The following is a 17,610-nucleotide window of genomic DNA, read 5'->3' as shown; positions in this document are numbered from 1 at the left end:
CAACTCCAAGCAAACCTTTGAAACATTCTGTGTATGTACACTGTAGGCTTCCTATGTGATGCTTTTTGGGCACTATGGCTGGGCACTGCTGTTGCCATCTGTCCTGGCTCTGCTGGGTTGGATTCCCAGGGCCTCAGCATGTCTCTTGCAATAAAATCCAAATCAGCACTGAGGAGAATACTTTCCCCTCCCCTGCCTCCATCTCCTGTAACCAGCTGGGCCCAGCAGATGGGGGTGTAGGGAGGCTAGCCATGACAGGTCAAGTTGGAGCATTGGGCCCCTCTGTGCTGCATGAGCCCTGGACCACAGATGCTTGGTATCTGCTTGGTCACTGCCTCAGCTCTGGGGTTGGTGGGCTTCTTGCAGGCCGACTGCAGGGCTTACTTTGGTTCAGTTCTCCCACCCTGTCCTACTCTTCTGCACCTTCGTGGCCCTATGTGTGAGCCCTGCCAGCAGGGCCGACAGCCCAGAGGTCTCCCTGGATGTTCTTTGTTTCTGGGAAGTCTGTCTTTCCCACCTTCTTTTCTTTTGTGGTTTACCAGTGTGACTCTGGTTAGCCCAAGCCCAGAGGACTGTGGCCTGCATCTGCTCCCTTCCTGTCCAGGTTGAGGCTGATTTCCCAATGCGGAGAGTTGGCAAGGATCTGGGCTGTCAGAGAAGTTTGTCTTGCCCTCCTTAAGACAATGGCTGGAGGCATCCTTCCTTCGAAGATTAGTGACACCATCCCACCCAGGCCCACCACCTATGAGTGTGGGGAGCACTAGAGGGATGAAGATAAGACTTACGGCTCCTGTGGTGTGATGGGCCCTCCCTAGACCTTCCATCATCTTACTTAGGAGGTGCCAGCTGTCAGTTGTGGCACTGGCTGCCAAATGGCTTTTGGAGAGCTTTGTCTTGCCCAGAATGAAGCAGGAGGCTTCCAAAATATGTGAGACCAAAGAAGGCTACAGCTAGATGAAATGATGCCTCTAGGGAAGTGAAAGTGTCATTGGGGGTCAACTTGGGAATCCAGGGCAGCTGGCCCTGTCTCTCTCTCCCACCTGCCCCTTCTTTTCAGAGCTCTTGACTGTCTCAGAGTGGTTCCAACTTTTGTTCCACCAGGATGTATCCTACAGGTGACACTTCAGGCACATAAAGATCACATGCTGCCCATCCTTTTTCCTCTAGGGCATGCCTGGGGTGCTCTGTGCCCTTCCCAGCTCTTTCTCTTAAGAAAGCAGTTTAAACCACATGTGGGTGGGACTGACAGTCACTGGAGCAGTCTTAAACCCACTTCAGCTTCTTTTCTTTTTTTAAAGATTTTATTTATTTATTCATGAGAGACACACACAGAGAGAGAGGCAGAGACACAGGCAGAGGGAGAAGCAGGCTCTATGCAGGGAGCCCGATGTGGGACTCCATCCTGGGACTTCTAGGATCACGCCCTGGGCCGAAGGCAGGCGCCAAACCACTGAGCAACCCAGGGATCCCACTTCAGCTTATTTTCTAAAACTAAAAGTAAATCAGTTGCAAGTGTCAGTAGTTTATGAAGGTTAGCCGAGGAGGGCTAGTTGCCCCCCTCCCACCTAAGAGCTAGTGTGAGAACCAGTGTGAGGATGGTGGGAACAGCATTTACAGAGAAAGGAAGCCAGAGCCTGCCATGTTTTTGCTGGGAAGAGTAAGTGCCTGGGTGAGACGTGTGGGTATCTATTAAAGGAAGACCTACAGGCACCTGGATGGCTCAGTCGGTTAGGTGTCCAATTCTTGGTTTCAGCTCAGGTTGTGATCTCAGGGTTATGGGATTGGACCCGAAGTGGGGCTCCGCACTTAGTGCAGAGTGCTTGAGATTTACTCCCTCTCCCTTCGCCCCTCCCCCACTTGCTTTCTCTCTCTCTCTCTCTCTCAACAAAAGAAATAAAATCTTAAAAAGAAAAAAAAAAAGAAATAAAATCTTAAAGGAAGGATCTAGGTTGACTGGGTTGCAGAGTCTAGGCCAGCTGTCTGCCTGTCCCTCAGTTGGCTGTTTAGTGAGTTCAGTGGAGTCCCGAGCAGCTGTCTCCTGATGATTCTCATGCTGCCTTTGCCAGTTTCTGGTGGAGGCTGTGGAGCCACTGGTCTGTCTGGGCCCCCCAAAATAGTGGCCCAGGCTCTTCCTTGTCATGCAGTAAGAAGGCTGCCTGGCAGCAGGTCAGAGGTCAGTGCTTGGGGCAGCCCCATTCTGCATCATGCCGCTGGGATCTGGCAGCTGTCCACGTGGCACGAGAGGGAAAAACGCTTTAGCTTAGACCGTGGCACTCCAGCCTTCTCGGAGTTCTTGGGCTCCGGGGGCCATTACTGGGGGCCCAGCAGAGGCTCAGGACCCTGCTGGAGACTGAGGAGGCGGGGAAGGAGGGGAGAGAGAACAGGAGAGACCAAGAGCAAGGGGCCTGGAGGAGGCAGTGGTGGAGCAGCCCCATGGCCAACCTTTCTGGGTTGCAAGAGGTGCTCCGGAGACTGCTTTAGAAGCAGGACATTGGGGACAGGTGGAACAAGAGATGGTTATAGGAGGTGATTGGTCCTCTCCCGGTGGACCTGTGGAAAGGATAGGATAAGCTCTTGGAGTCAGGCAGAGCTGCCCTTACAGGGACTCCGCTTGCCTATAGAGTACAGTGGACATCTTTGAGCCTCTTTGTCCTTACCTGTAAGATGAGGTTGTGAGGCCAGGCTCCTAGTAGATGCTCAGTAAGGATTACTCCTCTCCCCCTCCCCCTGTCTGAGCTTCTTCCTGGCCCTGTGGCCTTCCTTGTCTTTGGGTTCCTTTGTGACACTCTGCTGGGTTTGGAGCCTCAGTGGCAGGAGCTGAGGCTGCCCTGTCCTGCGCTTGCTCCTCTGGGAGTTCAGAGGCTGACAGCTTCTGTGAAGCTTGGGCAGCTCCTTCTATTGTCACTCTTCCAGGTTCAGAGCCACAGGGCTCTCAGCAGGCAGTAGTGCTGGTGTTGGGCGGGTGTGTGTGTGTGTGTGGGGGGTGCTGTGCTGGAGCCCTGCAGCTTCTCTCTTGCCTCTGTCCTTGCTAGGGAGTGAGTCTGAGGCTTCTGGGCTCAGATGATGTACTCTGAGGAGGACTTGGAAGGAACCCCAGGCACGGAGGGGTGAGGTCAGTGGTTTACTCAGCAAGGAGGCCAGAGTTAGGGACGGGCCTGTCATAGCTCCCAAGATTCCTGGCTGCTGTCCCTGGCTCCACCTCTACCCCTCCCACCCTTAAGGGAGATGAAAACCAGTGATGTGGGTTTATCTACTGAGTGTCCCCTCTGTGTCACAGTGGGAGGGCAGAGGAGGTTCTCCCTAGCCACCACCGTGGCTTTTGCATACTTTGTCATTGCTTCCTTACCATGTGTTCTATGAATTGTCTGAGTAAGTGCAGCCTGGAATGATCTAGTTAAATCGCCACCCAGGCTGGTGAGTGGTGGACTCGGACCCATCTGCCTTGCTCCTCTGGGGTGGCGGGGGAGTGGGGGAGCATTCTTTCCCCCCTGCCACACTACCCTGGGGGTTGGGATGCTGAGAGCATACAAAGAGCTATGTGACTGTCCCCACACTCCCAATGCCCCTAGAGCAGCCAAATTTGTGGTATGGACAGGGGTGGCTTTATGTGTGGACAGTGGTAGCTTTGTGGTCCTGCTTAAAATTGTTTGCCAAAGTCCCCAAGTGCACGTGCAAAGAGTCTCTTTGAAGCCTCACTTTTTGTCCTACAATTCATTTGCATTTTGTGTTTGGCTCCATAAGGTAGCCTTGCTTGTATTTTTTTTTTTTTTTTTTTTAAGCCTTGCTTGTATTAAAGCAATGATTTAAATTTCTTTCTCCTGGGCAAATGTGATCCTCAGAATGTATTTATCCTGTGCCCCGGGCCTCCATGTGTCCCCTGGGGTTATTTATAGCCCAACAGAAGATTGAGGGGGCATGTTTAGCATGGTGAATATTGGCACACAGCTGGGGAAAGGGAAGAGGGGGTCCACTTTGTCTAGAGGGGCAGGTTGCAGTGAGTGTGCTCCAGGAGGAGATAAAAGCTAGTTTGAGGCCATATTCTGAGAAGTTCAAGACTAGGAAGTGCTAACCCCAAGGTTTCTGCTCTTATCCTGCCGGTAGAGAGGGCCATCTGTGGCTGAACATTGTGACTCCTCCTTGCTTGGCACACATCCACTCACTGTAGGAGAGGCTTATAAGGGTATCTGTGCTATGGATCTAGTGAGAGGGAAGGGAGTTCTTGTCCTGGGAACATGGGGTGTGTGGTCTCTTGGGCAAGACAACATACACCAAAAAGGGAGTTCCAAGAAGTTCACACTGCTAGTGTCTGCTGAAAGGGTCAGAGTTGGGGAATCTGGGCAGGGGGCTGCAGGCAAAGCTGAGAAGGGGCTGAGTGTGGCTTTGGGTGCTGGTCTAAGCTGTCCATGAAAAGAAAGGAAGCCAGTAATGGGAGAAGCACCTGGGAAGGAAGAATTAACGTGACAGGAAGTGTGGGAGCTGGGGAGGGCCGAAGCTCTTAGGGTTGCTGTCAGAAAACTCGAAAGGCAGGAGGGAGAGAGCTGAATTAGGGAAATGACCCAATTGCCCAAGATCAGGAAGCACTGGCCCCTTCTCCAGCCATCTCGAGCTGTGTTTGTTGAGCAGAACTTGACGGACAAAGAGTTGGGTAACTACTGCTGTCAAATCCACAAACTTGGTAAGAGCGTGGCTCAGACCTGCAATAGGCAGGCAAACTTTTGAACTTTCAGTTCGGGTCTCTGTAGGGCAGATGACTCACTTCTGAGCTCCTCCTAACCTCTGGTGGTGATTAGCCAGGCTAAGAGGCCTAAGGAGCCACCCTGTCCTGCAACAAAAATGGACCGACTAGACTGCAAGAGTCTTATTGCAGGAGTGGATTGGAGTGAGTGTGAAATAGCAGAGATTTCTAGCACCTGAGCCTCCTGGGTTTGTGGTTCTTTTTGTATGTAAATCTGTGTTGAAGGAACTGTGGGATGGGCCTGGGGTTGGGCCCTAGCTTGACCTTGAACAGCAGTCTCTGGATGCCCCCAAGAGGTAAATGAGATCTGACCAATGGGATGCATCCACAAGCAGTTCTGGGACCTCAGGGAGGGCAGGGCCTACTGATCCCAGACGGGAGCTGAGTTCCTTACAATAGAAGAGACTTGCTGTCTGGCCAGCCTGGACCTGCCTCCAACCCACAGGGAGGTGTGCAGGTAAACTTGGACAGGAGGAGCAGCCTCCTCCCACTTGCTGTTGCCTGGGGAAGCCTCAGTAGCAGCCAGGGGCCTGATCAGTCGGGGCTTCTGCCTACAGCTCAGGGTGACCTCTAGAATTGCCTTTCTGCCTCTATTCTCTCGAGTCTGGGGTTACCTGAGCTCTGTGACCTTGAGCACAAGCCAGGCACCCAGTAAAGGTGACCCAGCTGGCATATTCATGTTGTGTCAGCCCCTGCAAGGAAGGGCTCCTTGGCAGACAGGAAACCACCCTCTTATGGCATGTGGAAAGCCCAGGGAAGAAATGCCTTAGCCAGAGGGCCACCTCCCAGCTTTCTTGGCAGCAGATTGGAGGACTCCGGCCTGCCCCCCTGGTTTCCCGTGTGTCACCCCCAGCCCACACTTCCTCTAGGGCTGAGACAGTGAAATGGCAGTTCCTGTTAAGTGAGGCATGAGTCAGCGAAGGAGAATGGTGGCTAAGTCTTCATAACCTCCAGGCATGGCTATGAAATATTTAAATGACACTACAGTATTGATTGTTTTCTCATCCATCCCCTTAGGGAGAGCAGTTCCTGTCTGGGATTCAGATAACTGCAATGCCTTGGATTTAGACAACTCCAAAGAGCTCAGACATGCCCTATAAATCATACCTGAAATTGTATTCTCTCCTCCCTAGAGCTTGCTTCAGTGTGCTGAAGATTGGGTTCTGCCCATTTTGTAGACAGAAGAGAGGATGACCCATGCAGGTGGTTCGACCTGCTGCCAGGCACCCAGCAGGCTGGCCCTGGAATCCTTGCATCCCGGCTCCTACTCTGCACTGGCTTTGCTCTGCTCACAGCTCCCTCCCCATCTTCCTCAGCCTCACAGCCCCTGAAATCCCGGCTTCTGGGGAGAGGCATCAAGCAAGATGGACAAGGCCCCTGCTCTCTAATGCTTAATTATTGGAGTGGACAAAGACCCAAATTGGCAGGGAAGGCCCCTCCAGGATATTGACCTCCTAGACAGTGTCCAGGCCCTGGGTGCCTGGGCCCAGTAGGGGCAGAGTTGATCTGGCCTAATTGTGGATTGGCCCTTATGGTCACAGATCTGCCTTTTCCTCCGAGGACAGTTATCAGGATAAATATACCCAGCTCCCCATTCCTGGGGAGTTACTCACAGAGTAAAAGTACCCAGCTGTGGATTAGATTACCTCTACTCTAACTGCTCATGTGCTCAGGGCTGGGGGAAGGGGGAACCCTCCTTCTTGTCCTGCTTCCTTCCTAATCTGGAAGAGTCTCGGCAAAGGGGCTGAGATGAGACCATCCCTGAATAGCTTGTCCCGCTGTTTACATAGCTCCTTCCTTAGGAAGGGCTGAGCCCCAGCCCACTCACTGCTTGTACCCCTGAGCTTGGGCAGCTTCTCCTCTGACACTTGAGGCCACTGGACTGAGCAGCTGGTCAGCAAGGAGCTGAAACTTCCCTTGCCCAGAGTTCTGAACCCAGCAGTGTAGACAGGCACAAGACTGGGGCTCTCTAGGACTTGTGAGAAAGAGAATTGCTGGGCCGGTGTTCGATATCATATTAAATGGCAGGGGTGGACAGCTGGCCCTGGACTGTTGGGAGGTCTCTTGTGCAATGGCAGCCCCTTGCCTCCTATGCTGGAGCTCTCAGGGTGGTGCTTGCTGCTCCTTCCTTCTGCTCGTTAGCTCCTAAGGAGCTGCCATTCCAACCCCTGCCCTGGGGTGACAAAAGTTAAGGCCTGTGGAAAGGAGGTGGGTGACTGGACTCTCCTAGGCCAGGCCTTAAGAATACAAGGCATTTTGAGGTGGGGTCTTCCTGAAGGCTAAAGGACCCCACCTCTTCTTGTTCAGCCTAGCGCTGCCAGTGGAAGACTGCCAGTGGAAGAGTGGTGAGGGGCCCAGCACTTGGGCTAGTGTGGCAGGGGATCCTGTGGCCTCTGGAAAGGGATGACAACTCCCCCACCCTCTACCCCATGTACCTGCCCCAACTGTGAAGACCTTGTGGAGACACTTCTCCAGGGTGGCTTTCTTTTCCCCAGAACTATGCCTCTAACCACTCATCCAGGATTGCAGCATCCTTAGCCTCAGGCCTGGGATAAGAAGGAGAGGTACATTCTCTTGCCCCTCCAGGGCTAATCATCTCTCTGAGAACCAGCTCCCCTCAGGTTAGCAATTTACTGAGTGTGCCCTATTCCAGGGACAGTGCTAAGCAAGCACTGTGTATCCATTTTCTCATGTTGATCCTTGCTCCTGTGAGTCAAATGGTGGAATTCCTATCAGACAGACAAGGAAACTGAGACACAACCATTAAGCAGCCCAGTGAAGCAATTTGGTCACTGAGCAGAGTTTGTGTGACTGAGAATCCCCCTGTGCAAGTTTAACATCTAGTGTCTTTTTTTTTTTTTTTTTTTTTAAGAATTTATTCATTTATTCATGAGAGATACAGAAAGAGAGAGGCAGAGACATAGGCAGAGAGAGAAGCAGGCTCCATGCAGGGAGCCCGATGTGGCACTCAATCCTGGAACTCCAGGATCATGCCCCAAGCCAAAGGCAGAGTGTTTAGCCACTGAGCCACCCAGATATCCCACATCTAGTGTCTTTAAATCCTGGGAGGAGAGGATGGAGTAGCCTGGGTCCTCCCTCACCCACACGAATGCCCCCCGCCCCATACTTGAGGGATCCTGTTGGATAGACTTTTATCTCTTGGCCTCTGTCCAGCTCTGGTCTTGACAGTCTTTATCATACACCCAGAAGTGGCCAGGGCTTGGGTAGGAGGAAGCCAGGCTTGTGAGTCTAACTTGTTTTTAATACTTCATTGGGGGTGGAGGTGGAAGGGGTCCATTGTGTCTCTTTAACTTATTATAGGCTGTCATGTGTCATTGGGTCAGCCTGGGTCCCCAGAGCCACAGTCTGCAGGCCATGAAAAGGGCCCCCGCTGCCCTTGTCCTGGCTGCCCTTGTCCTGCGTCGCTGGGCTGGTTTGGGAATGTGAGGGGCGCAGCTGTGGCTCGCATCCTGGAATGCAGGCAGACCGGCCCCTCTATCCCCTCCCTCCCCTCCCTCCCTGGGCAGCCAGCTGGGGACGTCTGCGTCTTAACCCCCTCAACCCCTTCGGGGCTGCAGAGCCCGAGGCTCCCCCGCTCCCACCTCCACCTCCACCCCCACGTGGCCTCACCCTCAGGATTACGTGGGGCCGGGGAAAGGGGCCTCTTCGTCTGGGCCTGTCCGGTAAACCCCCGCCGCCCAGGCCTCCTGCCCACCGAGCGGCCTGCGGGCCGAAGGCGCTCCTGATCTGAGCGGCTGCTTGGGCCCAGGCGGGGCCGCGGACTGGGGACGGGGACGGGGACGGACTGGGGACGGGGGCGCCCGCGGCGCTGCGCCTGCGGAGGGGGCGTGCGTCCCTGGGGGTCTCGGGGCCCCCGCGGGGCTGCGTCACTCCTCGGTCGAGCCTTTCATGGTCGTGTGCTCCGGGCCCCCAGGTGGGGGGTCTGGCATCCAGGCCTCCTCGTGCTCCTCCCGTACCTGCACCCTCCCTCCCGTCGGCCGAGTTTCTGTCTCGGGATAGAAGCTTCCCCAGGGAGCCCAGGGCCAGGGGCTCCCAGGTCTTCCCCGGCTCGGGCTCGAAATTCCGTGGTTGCGCGAGTTTACCTTCGGTTACTGTGCCGGCGGCTGGGAGCAGGCGGGCCAACAGCGCCCTCTGGCGGGAAGCGGCGGACGGGCCGCACCCCTTCCTCGCCGGGGGCGGAGCTGGGTGTCCTTTGCCCCTGGTGGGCTGGAGACTTTGCACCCAGCCTGCCATCCCCTCCCCCACGTACCTGGAGAGGAGTACCCCTCCCCCCAACACGTCAGATTGTCTCACCCAGAGACTTCCGCTTTCCCTCTTGTGTGGGTGGAAGTGCCAGGACGTGCATCAGCTGGCCCAGAGAGGCAAAAAGCCAGTAGCGCTTAGGGTGGTTTCTTCCAGAAGAGGGATGGGAAGCCCCAGGGAAGAGCTTCCTTGTGCAGGATGGCTTGGGTGGTCCCAGTGGCTCTGACTTGTCTGCACCGTTTCAGCATTAGATCCAGAAACTTAGTGGAGAAATCCTCAGGAAGTAAGGAGCTTTCCTTAGCCTGCTTCCGGTACTGCCTCTGTATCTGGAGCATATCCTACAAACACTGGGAGGGGGATGGTGTCCCACCTCCTTTGGGGTCTGGGTTTAGAAGGACTCTGAGCCAGGCCATTTGGTATTTAGAGTTAGGTACCAGGTAGTAGGTGTAGCTGAAAACTGGAGGACCCACCTATGGGCTACTTCTTGTGAGTGGACTCCCTGGAGCAGCCTTCCTTCCGAGTCTGTTATTTACTCAAGCAGGGGAGGAGTTTGCTGAGCTGGCAAGGAGACTTTGGCCTGTAACCACTTTGCAGGCTTTGGAGACATGGCAGCCTTCTGCACCCATAGGAATCTGAAGTAGAGGCCAGAGGCCTCCTTTCCTGCTTCCTATATTCCTGGCTGCCTCCCCTGAAGCATTTGTGGGGGGCTTTGGGAGACAGTGATACCAAGTCCTGTGCAGTCACTGAGCAAAGTAATAAGGGGTGCATAGAGAGAAGGAAGCTACCCCAGAGGTCCTCTGGGTTGTGCATATGCTCTCTCACTCAGATAGACATAAGTTTGATGTGCTTTTCCCCCTGGCATCCACACACACTTCACTTTGAACGTTACTGTATTATTTCACTTTTCTCACAAAGGTTGCCCTGGTCATGTCTTGTCCAGATTCTACCCATAGAAGATGTAGGAGCTGTCACTACTTTGCTTCCTACTCTGATCTCCTTGGAGGACGATGTTTTGCAGAATTTCACAAAGCAAACAAGATCTGATGTTTGCAGCTTCCAATGCGCTGTAGCATCTGCTGTCCCGGTGAACCTCACACCAATACTGGGAGGCAGGAGTTAGGAACCTCGGCTTACCCCACCAGCTGAGGCTCAGTGGAGAATCAGGCAAGTTAGGGGAGGGTATTGGAGATAGAAGGCCTCATGCAGAGAGTCTGATGGGAGAGGGGAACCATTTATCTTCTACTGAGTGTGTGAAACATGAGAGACTTGAGTTCAGATCCTGGCTGTATCCCGTCAGCCAGCATTGGCAGCATGGGCACACACTTCGTCTCTCTGTGCCTCACTTTTACCCTCCATGCTGGTGTTGCGGTGAGGAGGAAGGGAAACAACACAAGTGAAGGTCCTGGTGGGTGGTCAAGCACAGCAGCTGCTCCTGCTATTCCTGGTGGGGTTGCACATGGTGCCTGCACTGTGGGGTTTTCCAAACTGCCTTTAATGGAGAAGGGGAGCCCCTGCCCCTGCTGAATTGGGCGCGGGGGAAATGTATGAAGCCAAGGCAGCAGGTGCAGTCGTTCAGAGGCCAGTAAGATTGGCCCTCGACACTGGTTCTTGGTTTGTCATTACCTAGGCATACACTGACTGCCTCTAGTTCTGCTTTGTTAGAGACAGGAAGCCAGACTCTTCTAGCAGATCTGTAGGGGGAGGAGGCTACAGGAACTGACCTTGCTTGGAAGTCAGGAGACCCTTGTGCTGGGCTGCTGGCGCCAGGGACCTCAGCCTTGTGACAGGCTCCCCCTCCGATCAGCTGGGTAGGAGCTGGGGGTAGATGTGGCCAGCCTTGGGGGTAGGAGGGCAGGGCAGACAGCTGGGAGGTGTGGGCCCCCCTTGCTTCTCTCTACCTAGCAGGGGTAGGCTTGAGGACAGGGCTGTAAGGAAGGACCAGCCTCGGCACAGACATTCAGGAAGTTGTACCGTTTAAGTTTTCAATTAGCAATAATTGCGCCTTGGGTAATCCTCATTGGCTACGATACTGCCACTGCGCAAAGCCTGTACCGTTTAAATATTACATCATGTTGTGATCATAGCAGACTCTTGTAGGTCAGATTTTTGGGGTTTGGGGCTACTGAAGAGCCAGACAGTCCTTTCTCACTGGCTCTGTTACCTGAGCAGGTTCCACCACCTCTTGAAGCCCCTTTCCCCATCTATGAAGGGAGGATCAGAATTTCAGCTTTATCCAGTATTAGGATTAATGGAGAGACCACATACACACAGCGTATGTTACTAGCTTGTTACTAGTGATTGACAATAGATACAGCCATTACTTTCTGATAAGTAATATCCTGAGAGCCAGGGACTGAGCATTCCTGACCCCCAGCAGGTCGGCAGGGAAATGAGAGTGAGCAAGTCCTTGAATATGATAGGAATGAAGGTGTGGTGTTGGGGCCAGGCCCTCTGGGCTGTGGGGGCTGTTGAGGGTCTCAGGAGGGGAGGATTGAAGCTGAGGGGTTGTCAGCAGTTCCTACTCCTGCCCTTCCCGCTATTCTTATGTCTGGAGACTGGGAAGATCCAGGGCCCTCCTGTTGTCTGCCCAGTGCCGGAGTAATGGAAGCTTGTACTCGATTCGGCTCCCTTCTGCTGTTAAAAGCAGAGTAGCGGGGCCCTGGAGCCTCTGGGCCCAGGCTGCTTGCCAGGCTTCCGCAGAAACAGCCTACAGAGCAGTCCTGCCCCCTGCTTTGCTGAGGGGGTGGGGAATACTGCACCAGCTTCCACCCAGCCCCCACCTCCCCACGTACCTCACCCTGTAGCCCAGGGCCTTGGAAGGAGAATGGAGCCTGGGGTTTTGCTTCTACCTGGTCAGAAAGGCAGGTACTATTCGCCAGGGACCACTCCAGTTTGGGGTGGGAGGGATGTTGCTGAGAAAGCCTAAGCTCCTGGAATTTAAGTGGGACCTGGCACTGCCTGGGCCCCTCCCCTGTGACGTGGGGCCCCTTCCGCCTATTCTCCCCGCCTTGCCCTGTGAAGTCAGAGTGCGGAGTTCCAGGCAGGCATTTCTGACTTCCAGCCAGCCAGCTGTACAGCCCTGTCGGGAGGGAATGCAGGTGCCCGACTGCCAGAGGTAGGAGAGCCCCAAGGGCAGCCCAGGAGCTTCCACAGCATCTTGGGTCTTGGGCTGGGGAGAATAGGTTAGTTTTAGAAGCTGGTTCTTACCCAGGCTGGTCTGGGCTGATTGCTTCCTGCCCTGAGGCTGGTTATTTCTCCCAGGGGTGGGGCAGGTGCTCAGAAGTCATTGACTCTTGGGTGCAGCAGGCAGGGAGGGCACTGCCACTGGACAGTGTGTTTCCAGGATCCCTGATTTCTACTAGCTCTCAGCATGTTCTTTCTGCAGACGCCCTGCTGGCAGACTTGGAGTCCACCACCTCCCACATCTCCAAACGGCCCGTGTTCTTGTCTGAGGAGACCCCCTACTCATACCCAACTGGAAACCACACATACCAGGAGATCGCTGTGCCACCCCCCGTCCCCCCACCCCCATCCAGTGAGGCCCTCAATGGGACGATCCTTGACCCCTTAGACCAGTGGCAGCCCAGCGCCTCCCGATTCACCCACCAGCAGGTAAGGTGGGGACAGGGGCTGGGAAGACAGGGAACAGAGGCTTTGGGGTAGTAGGAGCTTGTCTGGCAGCAGCTTGGGGAGCTGGGGGAGGAATGGGATCAGGGGGATGGGGAGAGGGGCCAGGAAGCAGCTGGGTCTCCCAGATGCCACGTGAGGGGGCAAGTGACCAAGTGTTAATCACCTGTCTCCTGGCCAGAGTGTGGAAATTCCCTGGTGAGACTGACTGTGAGCAGGAGCCTCCTGGGGGTGACTCGGGCTGTTCCTTTTCCTCCCCTTGGGGGAGGCCCTGAGCATTCTCTTCCCTGCAGCCTCAGCCCCCGTCACCTGTGTACAGCTCCAGTACCAAAACTTCCAGTGCCCCTGTCCCCCAGGACAGTGCCGGCCCTCCGTGTCCCCGAGCTGGTGAGGAAGAGCACGTCTACAGGTACTGGTGCAGCCCTCTGTGCGCTCCTCCCCCTCCTGCTTGGAAGGCCTGAGGCCAGGGATCAGGCCTGGTGACAGCCCGCAGAAGGCCCCGAGGCTCCTGGCCAGCTCCCACTGCCTCTGAACTGGCCCAGTTGCCTCAGCACTGCCATCTCAATGGAGTGGCGGGGTTGAGTTGTCACGTCACCCTGTGTCGTTGAGGAGCTGAGGCAAGACTTCCTCCCCTCTTCTCACCACATCCCTTCCCCATTCTCCCATCTCTTGCTGGGGGAGACTTCACAGTCCTCCTCCCTTTTTCTCCCTGAGGACTTTAGAGGCACCTCTCACTGTGGCCTCCCCTCTGCCTCTCAGTTTCCCCAACAAGCAGAAGTCGGCCGAGCCTTCACCCACGGTGATGAGCTCCTCCCTCGGCAGCAATCTTTCTGAACTTGACCGCCTGCTGCTGGAACTGAACGCGGTGCAGCATAACCCCCCAGGCTTCCCTACAGGTAGGACTGGTTCCTGGGAGCCCTCGGGGCCCACCTGCTGGGCTCTGGATCCCCAGGGGGGCAGGACTGAGCAGCCTTTCTCTCTTGCTCTTCCAAGATGAGACCAACTCAAGCCCCCCGCTACCCGGGGCTCTGAGCCCCCACTATGGCATCCCAGAAAATAACAGCCCAGTGGGGGGCAAAGCCGGGCCCCTAACGAAAGAGAAGCCCAAGCGGAATGGGGGCCGGGGTCTGGAGGACGTGCGGCCCAGTGTGGAGAGTCTCTTGGATGAACTGGAGAGCTCCGTGCCCAGCCCCGTGTGAGTATCACCGGGCTCTCCTGGGTGGGGAACGTCTTGCCCAGCAGTGCCCTTGCATCTGTGTCCATCCACTTGGCCCAGTTGTCACTGATTCCCTCCACAAGGGCCTGCTGTTTGCCAGGCCCCAGACCAGGCCCTGGGGGGTTAGTGGAGTCCCAAGGACACCCCGCCTGCCTTTGGTGAGCCATCACCCATCAGAAAAGATGACACGGTGCGCGCCAAGGGTGCCAGTAGCTGTCTGCAGGGGTTTCGGAGCCACACTGTAAGGGTTCAGACTTTGGCTCTGTCTTTTCTGTTGTTTCTCAAGCCTTAGTTTTCCTGTCTATAAAATGGGATAAAGGGATATAGGGTAATGGCGATAAGACCACCTACCTTGATGGGATGAGACCCAATAGTACACGTAATATACCTGGAATGGTTTCGGGCTCACACGTGGTTGGTGGTTACTAATGTTATTTCTTCCCCCTGTTACCGTGTTGTTGGAAGCATCTCACATGGATGTGTACCATGTTGTGGGGGGACGCACACAAGCTCGGACTTGTTTCATAGATGAGCTTGAACTCGGGCTAGGAGGGCCAAGGTGTCCTCCTGAGAAGGGTGCTGGTTGAGCTGCCCTCTTCTCCCATGCCAGCTTGTTCACCTCAGCTCTGTCCCAGTAGTTGAGGGCTGTCCCCTCCCTCTCAGGAATGCTGCTGGGCTTCTCTGGAGTCAGGGGTGGGGGGACTCCAATGTGAAAGCTAAGATGCTGCTATTCTGGGGGAACCCAGAGCTGGACTCTGGGGTCCCTGCTGATGCCGTGCCTGCCCTATAGCCCTGCCATCACTGTGAACCAGGGTGAGATGAGCAGCCCTCAACGAGTCACCTCCAGCCAGCAGCAGACACGCATCTCAGCCTCCTCTGCCACCAGGGAGCTGGACGAGCTGATGGCCTCCCTATCGGATTTCAAGGTGCCCCAAGACCTCTCCTCTTCCCTGCCCCCTCCTTCTTCCTCTGTACCTCAGTGTGAGTAGTGGGAACTCGGGCCCTCAGTGTTTGGGACCCTACTGTACTCTGGTTTGCCAGGATGCCAGGGAAGGAGGGTCAGTCTAGGCTTCATGGGAACTGGCTGCCCCACAGCCTATGAAGGCAGAGAGGCACTTAGCAGGGAAATTCCTTCCTCCTGGGTTGCTCCCAGCTCCCAACCACCAAGCAAGGGGATCAGGAGGCTGGGACAAAGGCCTCTGTGTTAATGGCTGCTTTTGGTGGGGGAGGGTGTTCTCTGCTGGACCATGTGGGACTGGGATCCTGTGCCTGAGAGGTCATTTGCCCTGGAGCCCCATCTCCTACACTGGCTGGCTGTCCTCAACACATCCCTTTTCTTTCTGCCTCTGGCTCCTAAATACACAGGTCTCTGCTGCCAGCCTCCCCCCATCTTTCCCACCACCCTCTACAGGCCTGAGTCCCCACAGATTATGTCTGTGGGAAACCTAACCCACAGGGCTCTGGGCCTGTCCTGCATGAGGCATCCCTTCCCCTCCTTCCTGGGCCTCCCAGACCTGCTAGACCCAAGATGTTTTATTTAGAAGATGCGATGCCTCTGTGGGGATTGATACTGACTGTTCTCTGGCAATTGCTGACTTCACCCTTCCATGTGGGTCTGCCCAGGACCTTTGGGACATGAAGGAGGGAACATGAGAAGGGGAGCAAGCAGTCTGAGTGCTCTTGGCTCTAAGGGTATCTTCAAGAGTCCCTCCAGCTGGGGTTTCACAGTGGGGGATGGGAGCTGCCTGGCCCTATGACCCTTCTGTGCCACTGTTCTGGGTGGTGAGTGGCCACCATCAGAAATAAGTCCCTTGGACTTTGGTGTTGGCCTTGGAGAAGCCCTGTGCTATCACCCTTAAGGCTGTTTTTACTTTTTTTGTTTAAGATTTGTTTACTTATTTGAAAGGGAGAGTATGAGCAGGAAAGGGGCAGAGGGACAGGGAAAGAATCTCAAGCAGACTTCCCACTGAGCTCGGAGCCCCCAATGTAGGGCTCAATCCCAGGACCCTGAGATCATGACCTGAGCCAAAATCAAGAGTTGGACGCTTAACCGACTGAGCCACCCAGGTGCCCCTGTTTTTACTTTCTGAGACAGCCAGCATTGTCGTGCCCCATAAGAAACTGTGCTTGTTCTAGCCATGTCTTGAGAGGAAGTTTTGGGGGACACAGGAAGGCTGGGATTGTCGGGGGGAGGAAGCCAAGTTGAGCCAAGTTTGGAAGAAGCAGAGCAGCTGCCTGTGGCCGACTCTCCCTTGATTGGTGCTTGGGCTGCCCTTCCTGGTCACCTGTTTCTCATGGTCCACTCTCTGTAGCCTTTTCTCCCTTGTTCCTACTCCGACTGGGGTGGCCCTGCAGGCAGGGCTCGGTGGTTGCTTTCTGCTAGGATGTGGATCCCAGGCAAACCTTTTTTGGGGTCTGGGCCTTTTTCGAAGGCCAGTCCCCATGCTTCAGCTTCTCAGCCACAATCAGTCTAGTGTAAGTGTAGATGGTGCTCTCAGAAACCTCAGGCCAAGCCCACCCCTTGCAGTGAGCACCCTTCCTCACCTCTCCCTTCTTCTGCCTTTTGTCTTTCTCCTTCTCCAGACCAGCTCCTCTGCTGTGGCCTTGAACTCCCCGGGGCTGCTGCCCAAATCAGCTCCATCCCCACACCACATACCTTCTCCTTCTCCTCCTCCTCCTGGGCCCTCTGGATTCTTGCCATCCACTGCTAAGCTCTCCTCTGGAGACCATGCTCCCACCCAGGAGGTCCTCTGCTTTGAAGACCCTGATAACAGGCAGGGCCTTCTGCCTCCTATGGCTCCCAGCTGGCTAGATTTGGCTGGTCTCCAGGCGACACCTGACACTCTTAACTCAAGGTCTCCCTCTGTGGAGGGTTTTCTGGGGCCATGTGGTGCAGAGAGCCAGGCTCAGGTTTGGAAAGACCTACCAAACATTACAAGTGAGCTTTCCAGGGCTCCCCCCTGCCACACGCCACCCTGCCAAGCTGGGTATGCAGGTCCCCAGGAGCCTGGAGACTCCCATGGGCTGCTGGACAACACTTTGTACCCAGAGGAAGCCATGGCTGTCACTCGGGAGCAGCTGTGGGTTTTGGAGGCACTCAGGCCTGAGATCCCCCACGGAGCCACACCCAGGTTCCAGGAAGTAACTGAGCCAGCTGTCGTGGCCGTGGACCGTCAGGCTATCTTCCCAGATACCTGGAGTCTCACAAAGGAATGTGGACAGTGGGAGCAGAGGGCAAAGCCAGAGCCAGGGGAGCCGGAAAGCAGCTATCTGGCCCCAGTTGACAAGGAGCAGTTAGGTGGACAGAATCCCATGAGGGGAAGCCTGGTTAGGCCAACCCAGGGACCTGAGACCCCCAAGCGGCCAGGGGCCACCACCGAAGCTGCTGCTGAGGCCAAGAGGGAACAGCCGGAGCTTCCACCTGCCATGGTCATGGACACACCCAACACCACTGAGAGGATTTCCACCTCTGGCCAGGCAGGCGCAAGCTCGCACGGCTGCTAGGCATGGCCCTTGGCAGGCCTGAGTGTGGGCCACTCCTGGCTAACTGCATGCAGCCTCCCACTCTGTGCATGTCTGCTTGGGCAGCAAATCCCAAGATTGCGTGGCCTGTGACCCTACTGACCAGCAGTGGGTTCTGTGGGGCAGGGAACCTCTGGGCCCCGGAAATTCTCTTAGTGACAACCTGCCTCTTGCTTGTTTTAAGGCTCTTTCCTCTAGATGGGCTGTCCCTGACCTCCTGAGGTGATGTGTGCAAAATGGTTAAAAG

At 55.4% G+C, this 17,610-nt stretch overlaps 1 protein-coding gene and 1 pseudogene across 17 annotated transcripts in view; one reads left to right on the top strand and one right to left on the bottom strand.

Moving 5' to 3' along the window:
* Positions 1-17,610, top strand: part of PXN (paxillin) — a 66,216-nt gene that overhangs the window by 41,520 nt on the left and 7,086 nt on the right. For 8 of the 17 annotated variants that reach the window (XM_072722980.1, XM_072722974.1, XM_072722972.1 and 5 more), the window contains 5 exons: positions 12,384-12,610; positions 12,919-13,034; positions 13,385-13,521; positions 13,619-13,820; positions 14,632-14,767. In XM_072722980.1, the coding sequence (XP_072579081.1) occupies positions 13,428-13,521; positions 13,619-13,820; positions 14,632-14,767 (432 nt within the window). In that variant the 5' untranslated portion in view covers positions 12,384-12,610; positions 12,919-13,034; positions 13,385-13,427. Of the gene's footprint in view, positions 1-10,661; positions 10,807-12,003; positions 12,114-12,383; positions 12,611-12,918; positions 13,035-13,384; positions 13,522-13,618; positions 13,821-14,631; positions 14,768-16,424; positions 17,319-17,610 lie in introns of those variants that run through there. The other 9 variants (XM_072722969.1, XM_072722967.1, XM_072722966.1 and 6 more) reach the window with 5 other exon arrangements.
* LOC112932941 (U4 spliceosomal RNA) lies at positions 10,932-11,045 on the bottom strand (annotated as a pseudogene).

The sequence above is a fragment of the Vulpes vulpes genome, chromosome 10 (assembly GCF_048418805.1).
Source record: "Vulpes vulpes isolate BD-2025 chromosome 10, VulVul3, whole genome shotgun sequence".
Taxonomy (NCBI): domain Eukaryota; kingdom Metazoa; phylum Chordata; class Mammalia; order Carnivora; family Canidae; genus Vulpes; species Vulpes vulpes.
The sequence above is the reverse complement of the archived record's forward strand: the minus strand, read 5'-3'. Positions and strand labels throughout refer to the sequence as shown.